The sequence below is a fragment of the Vigna radiata genome, chromosome 11 (genome assembly GCF_000741045.1).
Source record: "Vigna radiata var. radiata cultivar VC1973A chromosome 11, Vradiata_ver6, whole genome shotgun sequence".
Classification (NCBI taxonomy): Eukaryota; Viridiplantae; Streptophyta; class Magnoliopsida; order Fabales; family Fabaceae; genus Vigna; species Vigna radiata.
In genome coordinates, this window is record NC_028361.1 from 6840853 (window position 1) to 6862700 (window position 21848).

Here is a 21848-nt window from a genome sequence, read left to right on the forward strand (position 1 = left end):
AATAAAAAATGAAAGATCACGATCACCTTATCTTTTCTTTTTCCAAATTTATTTATTTTTAGAGTGCCTATGCACTTATTGGCTTTAAATATAAAACTCTCATAATACCTATTGCGTTTAAATAGTAAGTATGTGATAAGAGAGAAAGTCTGAATTTTAGAATAATACAGCTACTATGTGATAAACATGAATATAATTAATTAGCCAATAACTCTTAAAAATGTTTGTTGGTGGTGATCAATGGAAAACACATAAAAAATATCCTAGGATTTTAAGTCTAAGTTAATTTCACAAAATTGATTATCAGTGAAGTTTTAATTTATTTATATATTATAAATTGGTCTCGTCTTAATTGACGAGACACTTCTAATAATATATTTCTAATAATATATTTTGAAACATAGATAATAATTAAAGTTTTTAGATTTTTATAAATTTAAGCATTTTTTATTATTTTTTATTACATAAATATTTTAAAAAATATTAATTAAGTTTTTGTTTTTAATTTTTAATTAATTTATCCAATACTTCTAACATAATAATTGAGCCTTAAGAATACCCAAATTATGAAATACATAAAACTTAATTAAGTTCTAACAATTTAAAAAAAATGATTTCTGTACAATTATAATAGAGAACTGAATCAGAACTATAAATTGTCAACGAATTTCCAAATTTCGTTCCAATTCTTTTGTGTAGATATTCATATTTTAAAAATGGTAATATGTTGAAAATAATCACGACAGCAATAATAACTACTGTTATTATTCTCACCTCCCTCTCTCCCTATCTGCATTATTTTTTGTTTCTCCTTTGATAGCTTCATATATTATTTTGCAGTATAAAAACTATTCTTGCCATTTGATCAGCATGCATGCATGCATGCATGCAGAACTGACTTTTATTCTCAGTGTTTTCCCCCATTTCTACATCTGAATTTGGCTCCTAGCATGTGTGTAGAGTCATTTCTGGCCATGTCAAACCTACCCTTTCTCTCTATATATAGATTCAAATTCTCACCAACAAATTGTTGAATATTCTCCTACTCCACCAAACATGATGCATGTACAACAATCATCATAACTACAAATGTTTCAAACCTCATGTTTTGTCATTTTCAATTAAATACATATTATCAACCATTGCTCAATATGAAATGTATAATTCAATTGAATTTCATAGTCTTTCTGTTTATGGATTTAGTTTTGTTAAAAAGTAAATTTTAAGTATAACTCAATCCTACGTAACCGGTTTGTAAAATAAGATTTGTACTTATATATATGTTGAGAATCCAAGTGTGAGTCTAAGTTCCCTGTTAGATAGAAATGAAAAAGTAGAGCATTATATAAAGGTAAATGAGAAAGTAGAACATTATATAAAGGTAAAAAACCCATCAACCCATTGTTTTAAGGTTTTGGATAAAGAGTGGTGTCAATCCCTTATATGTTTGAGCTCGGACTCACTCTTGAAGGAGAGATCGTTCGAAATCCAAATGTGAGTCTAAGTCTCTCGTTAAATAGAGACGTAGAACACTATATCCTTGATAGGCTCAACAAATTGTTAGAAGTCCCACATCAATGAAGTCTCACATCAAGTATAAATGGATATAAATCTCACCTTAGAAACTGATTTTGTGAAGTTGAATTAGATTTCAGTCCACCTCCTAACATTAATCCTAAATGAAGGTGCCTTTTGTTTTTCAATAAAAGTTGTTTTTTACACATACATTATTTAGAATTTATAATTAAAATAGTTTAACTTTGCTCAAATTTCAATTTGATTAAGCGTAAAACATGGTTACAAAGATTATTTGTATATTTTAGAAATTTACTAGAAAGTAAAAGAAAACAGTAAAAAGGTAATTCATTGGAAGTGGACTTTCCTTCGAGAAGAAGAGAAGTATGGTAAGAAAAGAAGTTTTGTTTGAAGTGTTTTTTCTGATCAAGGAATGAATGTAAAGTATGTTCATTTCAAAGCTTCGAAAAGTTATTCTTATATATTTTTTTTATCAGCAGTTATTCTTAGACAGGTGAATTAACTGATTTGACAATGTCTTTTAGAGATATATTTTATTCTACTGTTAGACACGCTGTTGTTAGCGTGCTATGAAGTTTAATCTCACTGTAAAGTTATAATAAAGGTTAGTTTAAGGTCTAAAATAGAAAATATTTTACATGTAATAACCCTAACAAAGTTGTGGTGGTTGGAATAACATATAAGGTAATGTATTATAAGCAAAAGATTATCTTCAATCATTTAAATTTTTTAACTTTTTTTCCAGAAGTGCTAAACTCTAACATCACTAAAAATGTTTATTATTAATTTACCTATAAAAAACATTGCTAATTGTAACTTTTTCAATTTCGGTCCAAAAGAAAACATCCTTTCCGATTTTATTTTTCAGGAATATGGTAACTTCTTTGGTATATATTTGATTATTTTTAATAAAATTTCTGATTTATGTTATCTATGCAAAAAAAAAAAACTTAGATTAAAAGGAAAATCCCTCCCGAGAAAGGTACGTTACATCAGATTCCTAAACTCTTGCTATTTATCTTTGTTTGCTTTTATTCTTCCCACTCAACGACCCTAAGCCTAGCAGTAGTGCAATAAAAAAAAGAAACTTCTATGGTATGGTAGGCCCAGAATTTTTAATCCGAGAGGATAAGGATTGAGGATTACAAAAAAGCCCATATTCCCGAATAAACCATAGACAGAGTCCCTGTGGGCCCATTAATATTTTTTATTTACTTATTTTTCACCTCCATTTTCTAAATTTGATGTTATATTATTGTTATTATTATTATTTTATTTAGTCCACAATAAAAGAGAAAAAAAGCATCTTGATTTATTCGGAGAGGAGATGCGGAAAAGAAATATTTAATTATCCAATGAGCAAAGTTTCAATTTGCTGTGTGTGCCCACTTTGGGCGGAATGCGGGGCCCACTCTGACGTGGATAGCTGGGAACAAACACTCAGCGCCGAAGCAAAAACACTCATTAGTACCTGGAAAGAGAACCCAACCAAACAAGCAACAAGATTAAAATAAAAGAGTTTTCCGTCAACTGAATCTCCATCGTCTTTCCCCTTCGCTTCCCTTTCTCGCGTTTTCCTTCTCTGCTTCTTCTTCCGTTTCACGATCCGTTTTCTCTCTCTCTCTCGGTTTTTCCTCTTCTTCTTGTTGTTGTTGAGTGTTTGTGTGTGGTGTTGATCGTTCATGGTGATCGAGCATGACATTGAGAGCTGCGGGAGCAGAGCGGTGCAGTTGTCGCACGCTAACCACCCTCGACACCACCGCCAGAAACTGGAGGTGTACAATGAGGTGTTGCGGCGGATTCAGGATTCCGATTGCGAGGAGGCTCACGTTCCCGGCTTCGATGATCAGCTTTGGCTTCACTTCAATCGCCTTCCTGCTAGGTCTCTAACGCCGTTTCCTTGTTAATTAACTAGCTAGCTAACTGATTTCTGTTCTCACGTTCTCCTCTATATTTGATTATTTTTCTTTTGTAAAGCGGTGAAAATGATTGGTAGGGGAATTTGTGACCAGTGATTTTGCATATTCCTGATTGCATGTGTTTTTTTTAAGTGATTCCTGCAATTCGAGTGTTTTTTCGTGTTATTTTGAATTCTGATGAGATTTGAGAAAAACAAAATGAAGAAGGAAGAAGATAGCTGAGTGATTTTTTTTTGCCTTTTTTTTTTTACTTTACTTTTGTAAGTGATTTGCCAGAGTGGTTTTTGTCCGAGTCTCCTGGTTGGTCACTCTGATTGCTACTACATAGGTACGCGTTGGATGTAAATGTTGAGAGGGCAGAAGATGTTCTGGCTCATAAAAGATTGCTCAAGTTGGCGGAGGATCCCGCATCTCGACCTGCATTTCAAGTTCGGTTAGTACAGGTACTTAAAACACATTTCATAAAGGTTATTGAAGTTCTTTAGTCTGTATTTTCACTAGTTTTGACTAAGGCTAGATGTTTTCCCATCAAACGGAGGATTCAGTTTTTTAAACGTTGTGGAGGATACATCATGGAATTGTTTTTTCCTAGACTGCATTGTTAGCTGGTAGCAAATTTGGAACTATGTTATATTATTTACTTTATGAGCTCTGAATCCAAGTACAGAGACGTCCTACATACAAATTAGTTTATAAAAGCTTCGTCCTTAATGCAGGTATATCCTTTTGGTGGTGCAAATTATTCTGATTCCATGCATTCAGATCCTTCTGAAATGGAGGATGCTCAGAGTTCTCTTAACTATTCTTTAAAGCAGGGGTACGGCTTGTGTAATTTTGTTATCTGTTTTATTTCCATCCTTGCTGTTGCTCAATAAGTGCAGTCCTCTTTTAGTATCTATGCACTTGTTTTTATGTTTTCGTTTGTGCCAATTATTTATTTTTTTAATGTCATTTCTTTGTCTCCCTTGGGCGAAACAGAATTCATCCACCACCCACATTTGGTTCATCCTCTAATCTAGAAGCTCTTGCACTTCAAACAACCAAAAATAACATTGAAGATGGGGGAAGTGCTATGAGTGTAACACCATATTTTCACAGGTAATGGATTGCTCACTTCTGCTTTAGTTAGTATCGCTAAAATGTGTCTTATGTTGATAAAGTAGAAACATGTATTATATGATAAGTTTGATATATAGACTAAAGATAAAATCTCATACTTTGAAGATAATATTTTCGAAGTGCAAGTCTCTTTGTTTATTATTTTTATCCAACTTTTTAGAGAGAGGGAGATATTGCAGAATATTTAACTTCTGTATCATGCATTTTCATCTTTTCATGAATACATGATAAGCACTGACGTATGATGTACAGAAAAAAAATAATTTGTAGAATCAGTCATTAGGTATTTGTTGTTTAGGGTATTGCCAAGGTTGTCAATGCCAACACTCTCGATTACACACTCTCCATATTGAGTTTCTCTAGGGATAGCTTGTTATTTCCATTAGCTTATATCAATTAATAAATGTACTAATGTTTTAAAGTTTAACTAGAACTAATCTTTTACTTACTAAATTTTAGGCCCATGCACGAGATTACCTTTTCAACAGTTGACAAGCCTAAACTCCTTAGTCAGGTGGTTAATTCTGACTTTATTTTAAAAGTGTTGTTATGCTTTGTAAACGGTTCTTTGAAGTTACACTGTTATTTTATTTCATATAATCCTTGTTATATTTTCTTTTCTACCGTATTATTAAGCTTTTGACATGATAGCAAGCAATGTCTCTTGCATTTCTGGGTGGTCAACTGGCTTAGGGAACTTATTGTAATGCAATTCTATGCAGTAGATAATTATGACTGTAGTGTCTTTTCTATTGATTATGGGCAAATTATCTTCCAATTGCTGTCAAACTAAAATTATATGTTAAGAGTTTTCATTGTAAAGTACTACAAGTGTTAATTTTGCCCTAATATTCTTTTCTCACACAGATTAGATTGAGAATTTATGAAGGTACAACTGTAAAAAACTAAGAAAATCATTCCCAAACGCATATCATAATCTTTTCAATCGTCATCTCTTAACATTTTCTGTTATGGCAACTTTTTAAACTCTAATATGAATGCACACCTGTAAATATATAATTTTTGTGTAATATAAAATGCAAATAGAGGAGTGTTTTACTTTAACTGCTTTTTTTTGGAGGGGAGTGGTGTTGATTATTACTTTGGCCTGTCATAACTTCTCTTTTATACTTCAAAAAGGGGAAATTTCGCTTGTGCTCAAAACTTTATTATCCGGATAACTAGATTTAGTAGGTTTAAAGGGGACCTTGGAAAGGTGTGACGAGTACTTGATTTTGCAAAATCTGTGGCCAACTGAAATTGATATCCTTGCACTAGGATACAAATCTTTAGAGTTCTTAAGCAAGTTTAATTTTGATGCCTCATCAATGTAAAAAGTTTTTCATGGACATATAAGGATGATTTATCACATCATTAGGTGAATTTGACAATGTTAACGCTTGTATGAGGTGTCAAATTCATTGCATGATTTAACAAGGTTATGTCAATGTAATTTTTTTCACACGAAGAGTGGATGAAAATTAAGTCCTTCATTTGTGAGATAGAATATAACAAATGTATTTTATATCATGGCTGTCTGTCAACCTTTACTTTGCGTTTCAGTTAACATCAATACTTGGTGAGATGGGACTGAATATTCAAGAAGCTCATGCATTTTCCACCACTGATGGATTTTCTCTGGATGTCTTTGTTGTTGAGGGATGGCCCAATGAGGTAGGATGAAAGTAGCGGAATAATGATCCCTTAAAACTAGCAAGTATTTTGGGAAATAGAGAGACTTTATCAGCATCTTACCATGAGTATTTGCAATTTTGATTTTGTAAAAGGATATATAATACCTTTAACTTTTCATCTCCTCGTGTTATGTTTACCTTTTCATTTCAGTAGATATTGAGTGATTACTTCTGTTGTCTCTGTGAAATTTCTAGCAAACTTGTTTTACAGATATAAATTGATAATAAATATGTTGGTTTTTGAAAAATTTAGAACATTGTGGGGTATGTTATTGGATATATATCACTGATTTATTTTTGTTTTATTAACAAACAATTGCTGCAAACGATATCTTCAGCCAACAAAATTTAAAAGTTTCCAATTTAAACAATTTTGGAGGATGTAGAATAATTTTAAATCATAGCTAATGAATAAATTTTCTCTTCCTCTATTAAAAAGAGAAACATGAAGAGAGGGAGAAAGAGGGCTGATCACGGGAGGGATGCTGCTACCTGATGTTCCTCCAAATAATAGCCAAAGCATGATTGTTGCTGTTGGTGTTGGAACCAAATTACAAGGCACCTGTTAATTAGAACAGGGAAGAAGGATTTTATTACATCGAAGCCCGCCCTACCCCCCGGGATAAAAATGGAGCATGGTTCAATTATAAGTAATATTATTGCTGCCATTATTTTTGGGATCTTCTGGATCATTTTGGCCCATTTTAAATCCCTGTTTCAATTGTTCTTGATAAAATCAACACAGAAAAAGATAATTATACCTCAAACATTCACTGAGTTTCACTTGCTAACACATACCTAGTAGAGGTGCTATGTCAAAATGATGTATAAGTATGGCCTAGAGTATCAGTACAAATATATACCTAGGCATGCTGTATAAAATACAGTTTCTTGTTTTAACTCTTGTGAAAGACTCACCCCACAATTTTTATAATCATAGATAACTATTTATAAGATCTTTCTTCTGTTAATGTCGTCCATATATTCACAATGCATTGGCTGGTTAAAATGTCTTAGTAGCTGTGTCTCTTTTACAAAATTTGAGACTTCCTGTTTCAAGTTCTAATTAAATTTATTTCAAAACTAATATAGGCACATTCAGCACAAGCTTCCTTAATGATCATGCAGTTGACTTCCACAACATAATGGAATTTTTATAGCAATAAAATTTTAGAGGAAGGTTTGGGGACTCCTTTTGTTTACATCCAAATTGACGAATAACATTTTGTTGAGTTGTCTTTTTATCTGCAAGCTTTTCTCTTTTCCACTTCTTTTTGTTTGCTAATGTAATGGCTCCTTGCAAAAGAGCTGAGCCGTCATGTACTTTATCAGGATTTTACATCGTTTTCCTTTCTATACATTGATTGTTTTACTTGCAGTTATTACATGTTCATGATTTCTCTATTGCTCTCTAATATTTAATTTTATTTGCTTTTTCAATTGTGTTTTCTGTATCCAAACTTATTATATCTATTGTATATATGTTTTGCCCATTAGGAAACCGAGGAGCTGAAAGGTGTGTTAGAAAAGGAAATTTCCAAGGTTAAGGTATATTTTCCTTTTTTAATTTTTTTCTGTTAGAGATGTAATATAACAACCATTCACGAGTCTTCACTTAACACCTTAACATTTGAGATTGACAGCTCATGATGACAATTTCAAAATACTTAGTGCTATATATTTTTGGAAATATCTAAATTTTTTATAGTTGCTATGAACTTTTTATAAAATGACATGTTCAAGATTAAGCAGGGAATATGAGCTTATTGTTGTTTGGATTTTATTAGAAAGGATTGATATTAAGTTGAAGTTGAACTACATTTGAGTAATGACAACATCTATTAAAATAAATTGTTCTTTACGTCCGTGCACTTCATATAGACAACTGTAATTCATTTCTCCTTTTGTTAAATACTTAATGATATAAACTTTCTTATTTGCTTTGCAGGAGCAGAATATGTCAAATCAGGGCATACATTGTGCTGCCAATGATCATTACCAGACAAGGATAGAGCAATCCCCTCACTGCATTCAAATACCAACTGACGGAGCTGATGTATGGGAACTTGATACCAACCAGCTGAAATATGAAAACAAAGTTGGCTCTGGGTCATTTGGTGACTTGTAAGTTATTTTTGCTTGATTATATTTGAACCTTTCTAATCCTTCTAGCTGAGGTCTATCTCTGCATTTCTTTGATATTCCTTAGGTACAGAGGTACATATTGCAGTCAAGATGTTGCTATCAAAGTTCTGAAGCCAGAGCGCATAAGTACAGATATGCTGAAGGAGTTTGCACAAGAAGTTTATATCATGAGGTTTGTTTGGATGATTGAGTGTAGTTGTGGAGCTTATATTTACCATTACTGAGATATTTATTTCTCATGCTTTCTTGCCTTGTGCTGTAGCTTCCACTTTCTTGTTTATAATTATTCATTCTGTATTGTATTACATGATAATCTGGCTTGCACAACCTATAACTACAACAGAGGAATGGAAGGGATGGAGGAATCGATGTTCTTTGATATATTGTGCTATTAGTTTCTTATTTTCTATTTAGGATCATGCCTTTCATACTATTCCTTTAAAATATGAACTGGTCTGACATTATACTGATGGCTAGATCTTCACTGTCTTATTTTTATTTCCGTTTCAAAACCAGCAACCCCTGGTAGCTTGATTCACATGCACACACATGTAAAGTTGTGCTACCAATATTGCTGCTCAATTAAAGTGAAGCATGTTGTAATTTATTTTGTTTCTTTAAAGTTCTAATATTTCTGTTTACCAATAGTGCTGCTCAATTAAAGTGAAGCATGTTGTAATTTATTTTGTTTCTTAAAGTTCTAATATTTTTCTGTTACATGATTTCAATTCCATGAAATTGGCATCATAGATAGACTGTTAAAATGCATGTATCAAAGGTTCATGAACTTTGACTGAATTACAGTTATGGCATTAACTTCCTTATTTGTCTGACTTAGACCATTCTGGAAAGGAATATATTAATTAAAACTAATATCTCAATTTCAGATATTCACTTCACTACATCAAATGCTTCTGAAAATATCTAATAATATTTCAATCCTGACAACTTCACTAGTTTGTGAATCTGTCTTTTTATCCTAGTTAGTGAGTATTAGTGGTTGGTGTGTGGTATCTTTGTAGTCCTGAGTAATCGTTTTTCCTTTACTAACTATGATTTATCTTGGGTTGTAGGAAGATTCGACATAAGAATGTTGTTCAGTTCATCGGCGCATGTACCAGGCCCCCTAATCTTTGTATTGTTACGGGTAAATAGGAAAGAATTCTGAGAATTTATGATGTTGCATGATTCTGTTTGAAGAATTTTGTTTGTTTAGAGGGTGTGCTTTGGTTTAATGATAATATCACTGCTTTGTGGTGATCATCAATTTTAGTTGTGGAAACAAAGTCTCTGCTTATGGCAGAGGCTGCATACATTTCGATCCTCCCCACACTCCTTGATGCTGGAAGCCTTGTGCACATGCCTTCCTTTAATATTCATATTGCTGCTTTATTTTTTTTAATTTATACTAGTTTTAGAATTGGTATAATATCTGTGCTTACCTATCTATGTTTTATCTAGGAATTCTGAGATGGTTTGGGTGCCTTATTCAGTCTGCTGGTAATGCAATTTTAATGCTTATGTGCTCATGTTTATGACTTTATCAGAGTTTATGTCTAGGGGAAGCTTATATGACTTTCTGCACAAACAAAGAGGTGTATTTAAGCTTCCATCTTTGCTAAAAGTAGCAATTGATGTTTCCAAGGGAATGAACTATTTGCACCAAAATAATATAATTCACAGGGACCTCAAGACTGCCAATCTTCTGATGGATGAAAATGAAGTAAGAGGATTCCATGAATATTGAATGCACGCATTGATACTGTCTGTTGCATTTTCAGTGTTATTATGGTCCATGTATCTATGTTCTCTGCATAATATTTTGGTTTTGTAATATAATTTCCGTACTTTTATGTTCTCCTTTCCTTCCTTTCCTTCCCAAATATCATCATACTAATCTTGTGTTGTTGAGAAAACAAAAGGAGATTTGTTTACCATTGGAATACACTTTACTGAATGAAGAACAGATATAGTCATTGATTAAAAAATCAATGGTTGAAATTGTGATAAAATACATGCACATATCTCAATCAATGTTTTCCAAATCAACAGATATAACTGCACTTTAATTCATCACTTTGAGGAGCCAGATGCTTGAATTTAAAAGGCTACTAGCCTTGTTGGTATCTGTCCCTTTTCTTATTCATACTAGTATTTCTTATTCATACTAGTATTTGGTCCTATATTTGTCAATGAATGAAAATTGTTTGTTATCTTGACTCACAATAATCAACAGATATAACTGCACTTTAATTCATCACTTTGAGGAGCCAGATGCTTGAATTTAAAAGGCTACTAGCCTTGTTGGTATCTGTCCCTTTTCTTATTCATACTAGTATTTCTTATTCATACTAGTATTTGGTCCTATATTTGTCAATGAATGAAAATTGTTTGTTATCTTGACTCACAATAATCAACAGATATAACTGCACTTTAATTCATCACTTTGAGGAGCCAGATGCTTGAATTTAAAAGGCTACTAGCCTTGTTGGTATCTGTCCCTTTTCTTATTCATACTAGTATTTCTTATTCATACTAGTATTTGGTCCTATATTTGTCAATGAATGAAAATTGTTTGTTATCTTGACTCACAATAATCACCAGTCTATTATTTGTAGAAATAAGTTTTAGATGGGTAAATTGTATGATGCTGGGTTCTTGTTAGAATACAGTAAAATATGAGCTGCGAACACAGACCTGAGATGGAAACATCACTAAAATAGCAGTTGTTCTTCAACAGGTGGTAAAGGTTGCTGATTTTGGGGTTGCTAGAGTGCAAACTCAGTCTGGTGTGATGACAGCTGAAACTGGAACATACCGTTGGATGGCTCCTGAGGTATAAAATTTATTGGATTTCATGGTACTTCCTGTTTGAATTTTTTTATTACATCATTGATCATGGTGAAATACCAATTCAGTTTCAGTATTTATTTGTTTGTGGTAGGCATTTATGTTCTTCCTGCTTGAAAAGTGTGAAATATGGTGGTGGACAGGGAAGAAAATGGTGTTATTTTATTATTTTTATTTTGTCTTTGCCCATAGTGAAGGAGAATTTTAAACTACTAAAAATATATTCATTTGGATTATCTTATATTTGTTATATTGATATTGAATTTATATGTTGTTGATGTGAATATATTGTCATATAGATATTGAATTTATTTATTGTATTGGAGTATTGAACTTAGGATTTTATATCAATTTTATCTTTTAACTTTGAAATTTCAAAACGAAGATTAGAAAAATACAAGAAATGGTTGCCTCGTTTTTATTCTTTCTTGGCTATTTCCTTACAAAGTATGCAGTGCTTTGATATTTATTCCTCAGTTCCATTCTTATTTTCATCTTCATATAACATGCCTTAATACATGGAGGCCTTAATTCTTGGACTAAGGCATTTACGATTTAGGGCATGTGCTCTGGTTTGCTGATTTTTGTTTTTAAGAATTCAGCTGTTAATGGTATACCTTAGATCTCTTTCCATTGATTTGACTTTTATTTGAAGGTCATTGAACACAAACCATATGACCAGAAGGCAGATGTTTTCAGTTTTGGAATAGCTCTCTGGGAGCTTTTAACTGGAGAAGTGAGTACTTTCATGCCAGACAGTGGGTTTTCTGCATTGTGATCTGTTGTCTTTTTTTCTCAAATAATCAATCTTGTACCACTCTTATCTCATTGTATATACTATTTTTGTGAACCAGCTACCATACTCTTGCTTGACCCCATTACAAGCAGCAGTCGGCGTGGTGCAGAAGGTTTTTATTATTTTTATTTTGCAAATAATTTCATCGGAAACAATTTATTGTTTATGCATAATGATTGTATGTGCTTAAATTGCTATTAGGGCCTAAGGCCTACAATTCCTAAAACAACACACCCAAGACTTTCTGAACTGCTTCAGCGCTGCTGGCAACAAGATCCGACTCTCAGACCAGATTTCTCTGAAATAATAGAAATTCTTCAGCACATAGCAAAAGAGGTAAAATTAATTCTGAAGTTTAAAAACCAATGTAGAGTTGGACCTGCTGAGTAATAGGGTTTTATTTTTCTACCAGATTAATAATGATCACAAGGATAAATCATCCCATGGCTTTCTCTCAGCTCTTAGACGGGTCCATCACTAATATTGATATTGGAGGATTACACGACAGTATAGCCTTTTTGTCCTGTATAGTAGCCAGACTCTGACCAAATATCTATTGAGTTGGTTGTTTCTACTCTTGAAAGATTCGGTGGTATTGTGCTTGCCTTAAATTTCTTTTAGAATCTTCGTCTTTCTCCAATTTATCTATTCAACTTGTTCGCCTGTGAATAGGATGGATACAAGATTAGTGAAGGTCGAAAATTCGAGGTATCATTTACAATTAATTTTTTGCTAATTGTATTATTCCATGTGTTTTGACTGGGAGTTTTTTCGATGCACTCCCTTGTATCCAAACCCTTGATGTTGACTCGCAGAGGCGTTATGTGTTGATACTTGAGAGGTACCAAGTTTAACTGTAATAAAATCGGCATATGTTATGCAATTTTATTCAAAGGGTATATTATATTAAACACGAATTCTCATAATTTTCTTTTAAGGACAATATATATTTATTTGTATTAAGATTGTGCTTACTCAATCTGTATTAGATTTGTCAAATTATTTTATTGGCAGTTTAGTAATTTAAAATTATCAATCAATAATTACAAAAAATGTCAGTATTATTTAATTTTTAGCCGATGGGATCTATATCAGTTTTATTTAATTTTTTATCAATGGATTATCAAATTTACTTAACTAAATTTTCTAACAATTAATGAAGATATTTTTTTTGCAATTGGAATCGTGTGCATAAAAAATAAAAAATAAAAACAGTTAAATAAATAAAAATATTCTTGTCGGGCCAAATACCATCGGTCAGCTGCAACAATGTCCAGAAGGTGTAATGCATATTGACCCCAAGCCCAAGTATCGGGTTGGAATTCGAGTGAGGAATTTTGCAAAAGAAATCCATAATTTGGATCGTCAGTTTTCTCCTATAGTCTCAACAATTGATAACTTTTTCTTAAATATAAACTTTTTTTTCTATAAAGTTTATTAACCTTCCCATAAGTTTCGGCATGTCTCTTAATGTATGTAGGTTAGGAAAACAACGCTTGGCTGAAAAGAAAAAGATGTTCCGGTGCCGTCCTCAAATATGCATCATCTCATCACCATTGTCAAATCTGTAGTCCACTAACCAATATTTACGATGTGCACATGGAATCATCTTAATAAAATTTACCCATACGCTTCTTTTGTGAAATTATAAGAGATAAATATGTTTTAATCCCTTGAAAATTAGAATTTTAAATCAATTTAGTCCTTTCAATTTTAAATTTAGTTCTTTTAATAAAATTTTATTACATTTTGTAATAATATTTGAGTTATTTATTTTGTTAAACACATTTAAAAATTAAATTAAGTCAAAATTAAAAGAAAAAAATCAATTTTATTAAAAATTAAGAACCAAAAACCTATTTAATACAAATTATAACAAGTATCTAATGCTGATGCAGAAAGTGAGTCCTGTTATCTTGGATGAAATTATGTTTTATCCCATACCTTTTCCTTAGCATAAAGATAATTTTTCTAACTTACTAGGAATCAAAATATTGTTCTCTTTTGGAAAGCAAAAACGAAACTTGTTATCAAGTTGTATGAAGTTTTGGCCTCAATTTTTCATCAATGGTTTGAATTGGAAGTAGAGGAAGACGAACATCACGTCAAGGCACGAGAGTTTCTTTGCAAAGTTCGAAAAATATTCACAACCCCTCTTTTTCCACATTTACATGAACTTTTCTGGTATCAGATTTCATTTTGTTTTCACTGTGTCAGATTCCCACTGTCTTGAGATGTTTCCGCATTTTCATGCATACGATTCCTCCCAAAACTTATTCTATATACAGCTGCAGCTCCAACAGGAACACTTCATCGTTCTGTTGGAAGCCCATTTTGTGTCCAAGCTGCAAAGCCACCAGCCATGTCTGTCAGTCCTGTGAACCCCTGCACAATGAAGATATTTTAGTCACTCACTCCATGTACAATCTTTGACCTCAAGTTTTGCAACATGGTTAGCAATCAAAACATTCTTAAGAAAGCGAATGACACAAAAAACCAATATCAAATTTTCCTAAATATGTCTGTCTTTGAAGCAAGGTTGTACTGATCTATAAATATCAATGGTTTAAGATCCTTTTGCGGTACAACATTAAATAACAAAATTAACTTTATAGACAAATTGATTTCAGAGTAACCTCATTCCACAATAAATCTAGTTTGTATGCAGGTAGACATGAAAGATGCCTTGATGTGGAAAAACAACACTTGATTCAGACATTCAAACAAACTAGGATGCTTGTTTTCAACTTCAAATTTAAGGCTTTGAAGAAAAAAATAATGCTTACAGCAGCTAGCAAGTCACTCGCAGCCATGATAGATCTTTTACCAAGCTGGCACCCCTGTGAAACCACAATTCAAAATCTGGATTAAGCAGGAGTGCTAAAACTAACACAGAACTTAATCACTCAACAAGAGTTTTAAGAAGATATGCACTCACAACTATAATTTCATCGTCCTTCCTAAAATGTGAGGACACCTCTGTAATGAAGTTGCCGTTCTTCGTCATCCCTGAATACATAATGGAGAATCTATATTGAGATCATGGAACATAATAATACAAGAAAAAGAAGAGCTTTTCAGATCATAGTCAGGTTAAATTCATCAGATGCATAAGACAGCCCTCGAGAACAAGCCTTGGCAAGGGGTTAAAAAGTTAATAGAAGAATCCAAATCTAAAGAACAATAAGCCATTGGATCAGGTAGCTATCTTTTCTGAGTTGCACATAAACTTTTACTCTGTCAGCCAATTAGCAATTATTTATAAAAATTAACAAGTTGATGTCANTTTGTGATGGAAATACAGTGAAAAAAATACTTTATATAGCTATTTCGTGTATCACTCCTTTTCTTTTTGTATTCAGAACAAACTTTAGGAATCAACAACGTAGTTACTACCACTAGTTCACCATCACTTAAATGATTACTATGAATTGAATTTGAGAATTGAAATGGNACCTGATCCAACTCTGAACATGTAAGGTATGTTTATTGCGCCAGGAACGTGTCCTTCATCAAATTCTTCTGGGGTCCTGCAACAAAATAGGAGAAAAAAATTGATAAGATTTGGGTTCATTAAACAATATCATTCCGAAAAAGTTCTGTACTTTTACTGTTACTGTTAGTTGTTGTAAGTAATATTGAATCTACCTCACATCCAAATATCGATGACCAGCTAGAAGAAGTTCATATGCAACACGCACAGGCACCGAAGTTGGAACAACAGCCTCCAAATCCCCCTTCAGTGCAACTTCCATCCTTCAATCACCCAAAAACCACGTTTCATTTGATGAAAAGATCAAATAAAAAAAAAATGAAACGAAATTTAATAATATTTACATTCTATTTCGTCTTTAGCACGCTATCTGCCAAATATAAACATGATCCTATTTTATTTAATATTGTGCTCATCGTTTTCTTCTATTTATGAGAGGTACAAAGGAGAAAAAACAAGACAAAACAAAAAGAAACACTCGTTTTTCGCAGTTCACACTTACCGGAAGTTTGGAAACTTGGGTGGAACGTTCACGCTTATCCGTCCCCTGTGAGGATTCAAGGAGTTCAGAACTGAAAACCTGCAACAACACTTTCAAGTTTTTGAAAAAGTAGAAAGAAAAAGACAAATAAAAAGAGAGAGAGAAAATTATGACTTTTGGTATGAAAGAATGGAGAAATTATTTCACCTGGTGTGGCATGGATTGCGTGAGAAACGAGGAGAAGACGACGGAGGAACACGAAAACAAGCGGCGGAGACATCAAAGGTTGTTGCTGTCGTCGTGGTCGTCATTGTTTGCTTACACTATTTTGGAATGGAATCTGCTACCAGATGCAAATAAGTGGTTAGCTTTGATATGGATGCAATACAATGCAATGGTTGCCGCTTCGGAACTACATATTTGAAAGGCTGCTTCATAACCATTGGTCCCACATCTTTTATATTTATTTCTATTAAACATTTAACATATTATTATAATATAATGTTAAGTCAACTAAAAATAATAATTAAAAAATATTTTAAAAAACGAAAAGAGAAAAAACTATTTAAACTGTACCTCATTTTCTAATATATAAAATGGAGTGATATGAATAATATAGTGTAAAAATTTGTTATAAATAAATAAAATATATCTCTTGAAAATATTAGAAGAGTTAGAATGTCACGTAAAGGAGACAATGATATTGTGTGATAATTATGGGACGACCAATAATCTGCGACCACGGTAACGTTTTCTCCAAGATTCTTCTTCTTGTTTTGTTTTGAGGTTAATCCATCTCCACTATTTGCTCTTTGATTTTTCCATCAGGAGAAATGGATTATTTGGAAGTGATATTGTGAGTGTTCATGATTTGTTGTGGGAGTTGAATATCTAGTCACACGTGTTACGTGAATGTATAATGTGTATGAATTATTGATTTTTTTTTTGTTATATAGAAATTTGTGTGGAAAATTATAAATTGAGAGGTGCAGTTGTTGTTTTGGATAAAATGTTGGGTGATTTACACGTAATGTGTGGTATTTTGGATAAAGAAGGAAGTGGTGCTGACCCACCTCCACGACTATGGATAAGTATCCACCTCACAAAGCCCATCGGATTTTGGTGGAGAGATTCTTCTACACGTATCACCACATCCTCTACCCACCTTATGGACCTTCTTTATCAGGCCTACGTTTTTTCTTACGGAGATAAGGCCCATTATAAACTTTAATGGGCTTTCATCAAAATCAGGCTTTTTCTTCCTCTTCCAATGCAGTGATCTCACTTTCTTCTTCGTCTTCTGTTATGTGATGGGTTTTTTTTTTTCTATTAGAATGGGTGCAGTTAGTTATTGTGACGGTGCAGAAAGGAATAGCCCAAATTAAATAAACCAGTCTACCTTAATAATGTACCTCACATTATATTTATTAATATTTTCGTGATTAATATTACAAGAAGAAAAATCAATTTTAACAGAAGAAAAGATTATTTATTTTATCTCTTAAAAAAGCACTTATGCTTGAAATTCCTTCAAACGTGTTGTAAAGAGAGGATAAGTGAATAATAATTACGTTGACTTTGAGATTGTGAAGGAAAGAAATGGTGAGCGAAGTAGCCTGAGACGGTTAAAACTTCCTGAATGGCTACTACCTTCGCCTTTGCCGCGCCGTTACTATCCTCATCTTCTCGCACTTTCGTTCGCCGCGCTCCGATTCCCTGCCACCGTTCTCCCAACCACCTCAGGTTGCCGCCTCTTAAATGCTCCTCTTCCGAGCCAGAAACCGCCGTGTCTCCCGCCGATTGGACTCACAAGTTGATCGCCGGGGCTGCCGGACTCGGATTTCTTGAAACCTCCTATCTCACTTACGTTAAGCTCACCGGCGACGATGCCTTTTGTCCCGTTGGCGGTGGCACCTGCTCCGACGTACTCAACAGTGATTATGCAATTGTTTTCGGTATTTGAAATGTGCCATAACTAACTGGATTGTAAGTAAATGCTATTGGAATTTGCGTTATGAACGGTATGGTCGTTTTGCAATTTTCAGGTATTCCTCTTCCGTTGATTGGGATGGCTGCGTATGGCTTGGTTGCTGCGCTAGGTCTTCAATTGGCTTCGAATAAGTTGCGTTTTGGGATTAACAAATCAACTGCACAAGCAGTGTTGCTTGGAGCCACGACCTCTATGGCAGCTGCTAGTGCGTATTTTTTGTACACTCTAACTACGAGATTCTCTGATTCGTCTTGCTCCTACTGCTTACTTTCGGCTTTCTTGTCCTTCACCTTATTTTTTGTTACACTCAAGGTCCGTTGTGTTAATCTTTAGTCAATGTGTTTATGCTTCTTTCCTGTGTTTTTACTTGATTTGTACTTTCTGTTTTGGAATTTAAATCATAGGACCTTGGATTACAAGAGGTGTCTAAAACACTGGGTCTACAACTGCTTGTTGCTACCATAGTGATTCTCACGCTGAACACCTCCTATAACAGTTCTGAATCTGGATCCTCAAGGTGAATTTGTCACTTGCTTAGGATCTTTAGATCACTTCTATTTCTCTATTCCATGTGGTACAAATGTGCAATTTTACTATCATATATCAATCAATCCTATGTCTAAAGCTTAAAACAGAGGATAACTAATCTCTAATTGTCATTTTCTCCTGCCTTTGCTTACTGTCTGCCAACATTTTCTTGTTCTGGACATACCTTTATTTCCCGTAAAATTTTACTGTCTGGCTTTTAGGTCGTGGCCTATATTTCCTTGTCTGGTGTCTCCTTTTGTTCGATGTTTCAATTTTAACTGTCCTTCGTTTTTCATCTGCCCGAAAACCCACATATTAGGGTTTAAGCATAGATAGATAGTAAAATGGAAGTAGAGCCCCTGTCTATGACATTTAATTTATAAAATGTTATAACATTATAATGCGAATGGTAAGAAAAGGGTGATGTATTTACTGATAGAATTTTCCTGTGAAGATTAGGCTTATTCTTTCAAATAAACTACGCCTGGCTCTATGTTTGCTTTTACCTATTCCTGCTGGAGATGAAACCAAAGTGAATGTTTGTGCTTGCAATGTACAATTTGAAATGCTCAGAATTTTCGTTATCTACTAATTTTAACAGCCTGGCTGAAATTGACCTGCCATATTATGCAACTGAGATTACAACTCCGTCAAGCCCTTTCGCGCTATCCCTTGCAAGGCACTTGCATTCCATAGGAGCTAAAATGTATGGTGCTTTCTGGTGTTCACATTGTCAGGAACAAAAAGTGGTATGTGGTCACTTATAATTCCTTTCAGAAGCCTTTATACACTAATTGGATCCTAAACCATCGCAATCTGTGTTATGCGTTTCTCTACCTTAAAAAGTTTAAATTGTCGTGAATTTAGTGTGAAATGCATGTCTTCTGTAAGTTCAGAATAGTTTGTAGAATTCAACTTGAGAAATTGACGGCTAACTCCCATAATTGGATAGTGAAATAATTAGTTTTAATTATTACATATTTAGTGAATCAAGTGGCTTATTATGCGTATAGATAGGAAGAGGGATTTGAGACGGGAGTCATTCTTTGTATAGAAAATTCTAGATGAATTGGGAGAGACTTGTACCTCTCGAAAAGTGCAAGAGTGTTCATTTCATTGCCTTTTCCATATTCTTAATTATGAAACGACATTGGGGTCAGTACTGGGGATTAGGGATCTTAAAATGTATTTCTTGTGTGTTTTTTCTAAACCAGTTTCTATGAAAGCGAATTAGGGTTTTTGATAAAATTTATCTATACGTGTTTCTATCAAAGCTCTGATCTTGGAGCTGTGGGAGGAGTTGTCAGGATAAGTCTGAGACATTGATTTGATTATTGATTGAAGGGAAAACTTTCAGCCACTTATCAAGGTAAAACAGTATTTTTACACCAACCAAGTTCATGAAGTTATTAAACTATCATGGGCTATGATGGCAACTTGGCGTTGGAAGGAGATGCTCTCAAATGATGGGTTTCTTGGAAGTAGAACAATCTAAATGCAATCTGGTTGACTTTTCATAAGGCAGTGCTCAAAAAATTCCAACCAGAAACTTAAGTTTGGCTTCCAAATTCAGAAACTGAGGAGCAAGAAAGCAACTCTAGAGATGAAGTTCGAGGGGAAAGCCAAGAAGTGGTGGAGTGGGGGCAAAAGCTGATTAAGAGCGGCTGCACAAGATGAAGAATTAGAGAGAATAGAACTAATGGGTCAAGGGCAAGAAATTAATACAAGAGGTACTAAAACTTAGAGAAACCCAACAAAATCCTGAACTGCCGAACAACATTAAAGAATCAGAATAGAAGCAAAATGAAGTTCTTGAAAGCAAGAATTACAGGGAAAGAGATGACTCAGACTCATTTGTGACTTGCAAAGAGGAGACAATATTTGTGGGAAACCCTATGTGACACGAGGTGGAAATCAAGCACAGATCCAGTGGCAGCGATATAGTTTTTGGTTTGGATAGTACCATTAACCTAACACAAGCAAAGTAAGGTGGAGGATCGTGATAATCCTCCGTTACAACCATGTGCAGTAGTTCAGTCTGTGACAGCCATGCTTCCTTCTCAACTTATCTACCTACAGAGGCTTGGATGCTCCTTTCACGGAAAAAGAAATACCAAAGAGAATCCGGCACTATATGAGCATGGTGGCATTCGCATATATGTTTGACCCGAGAGGAATGCAAGGTGGAACGGGCTTAGTCTTCGCTGTTCAATCAAGTAAATAGCTTGTAACTTCTGGAATGAAGTTATTTCCATCATGCAGTCCATTCTAGCCTTTTAGTACCTGGAATTGGCCATACTGAAAGGAACAAAAATCATCAATGATCTGTGCTTTGCATTTCTCTACCTTGAAAATGTGGATTGTTGTCATTGTAGTGGGAAGGGAATAACATGTGAAAAATATCTTATTAGTTTGTAGGATTCAACTTCGGTAATGTAATTTTCAATCAAAAACTCAACCATATGACTACGCGTGAAGATCTTGACCCTGGTTTTAAGGATTAGTTGTCAATGGATTCGTAAATATCATGGTTTCTTCTTCATGAACAATTTTCCTATTTTTGCTAGTCTTATTAGATTCCTGTGCTCTGGATCTATCCCTGCATTCTAACAAACTCAACTTTTAACAATGCCTGATAATGGCCAGAACTTACAGTTCACAAATCTAGCTTGCTGCAGTTTATTTCCTAACATGCTTAAGCATAACTATTCACTTTAACCTGCTGATACAGATGTTTGGGCGTGAGGCCGCCAAGGAGTTGGATTACGTGGAATGCTTTCCCGAAGGATATCGTACAGGAACTAAAATGATCAAGGCATGCATAGACGCCAAACTTGCCGGTTTCCCTACGTGGATTATCAATGGCCAGGTAAAAAGACCATAAACTGTGATTAGAGCTATGCGTCTCTATTTATTCTACCCCAATTTAAGTGCATATAACTTGCCATTCCTCCTTCAGGTTCTAAGTGGTCAACGAGAATTATCGGAGCTGGCTCAAGTGTCTGGTTATAACGAATCTGTTCAACCTAGTTAAGGCTTGGACTAAAAGTAACAAAGGTAGCATGGTAGAATTCTTAGTTGCACATTGTACAGCTTATAGATGAATAGTTTGTCCTTTTGTAGGCATATCTTTCGTTACAAATTCAATCTCATTGCACTATAATACTAGCACGTTATAAATTATTAGATGTTTTTAATTGCTATATGTCCATTATGATATCAATATGATTTTTGACGTTGAAAGTTGTACAATGTGATAGTAAAATTGTTGAAAATTTAGATGGTGAAATTAGTATT

General features: G+C 33.8%; 3 protein-coding genes across 4 annotated transcripts; 2 read left to right on the forward strand and 1 right to left on the reverse strand.

Moving 5' to 3' along the window:
• The first annotated feature begins 2998 nt into the window (after window positions 1–2998).
• Window positions 2999–12947, forward strand: LOC106777600 (serine/threonine-protein kinase STY17). 2 transcript variants are annotated; one of them, XM_014665247.2, is made up of 16 exons: window positions 2999–3418; window positions 3784–3898; window positions 4172–4272; window positions 4434–4553; window positions 5034–5088; window positions 6138–6248; window positions 7766–7816; window positions 8217–8392; window positions 8478–8585; window positions 9487–9560; window positions 9961–10136; window positions 11154–11249; window positions 11919–11999; window positions 12118–12171; window positions 12261–12395; window positions 12472–12947. In XM_014665247.2, the coding sequence occupies exons 1-16, from the start codon at window positions 3219–3221 to the stop codon at window positions 12538–12540; spliced, it is 1722 nt and encodes a 573-aa protein (XP_014520733.1). In that variant the 5' UTR covers window positions 2999–3218; the 3' UTR covers window positions 12541–12947. The 2 variants fall into 2 exon arrangements, with proteins under 2 accessions (XP_014520733.1, XP_014520734.1); XM_014665248.2 differs by having other exon boundaries at window positions 3286–3418; window positions 3721–3898.
• Window positions 12948–14061: 1114 nt separating this feature from the next.
• On the reverse strand, window positions 14062–16430 carry LOC106776468 (thiosulfate sulfurtransferase 16, chloroplastic). Its single transcript, XM_014663933.2, has 7 exons — window positions 16241–16430; window positions 16055–16132; window positions 15708–15815; window positions 15516–15589; window positions 14998–15068; window positions 14846–14899; window positions 14062–14444 (listed from the first exon to the last, which is right to left on the reverse strand). Exons 1-7 carry the CDS (start codon window positions 16342–16344, stop codon window positions 14370–14372), a joined length of 564 nt encoding a protein of 187 aa, XP_014519419.1. The 5' UTR covers window positions 16345–16430; the 3' UTR covers window positions 14062–14369.
• A 1138-nt stretch (window positions 16431–17568) lies between these two features.
• On the forward strand, window positions 17569–21848 carry LOC106778106 (thiol-disulfide oxidoreductase LTO1). Its single transcript, XM_014666021.2, has 6 exons — window positions 17569–17988; window positions 18079–18335; window positions 18428–18540; window positions 19153–19300; window positions 21283–21420; window positions 21511–21848. Exons 1-6 carry the CDS (start codon window positions 17673–17675, stop codon window positions 21583–21585), a joined length of 1047 nt encoding a protein of 348 aa, XP_014521507.1. The 5' UTR covers window positions 17569–17672; the 3' UTR covers window positions 21586–21848.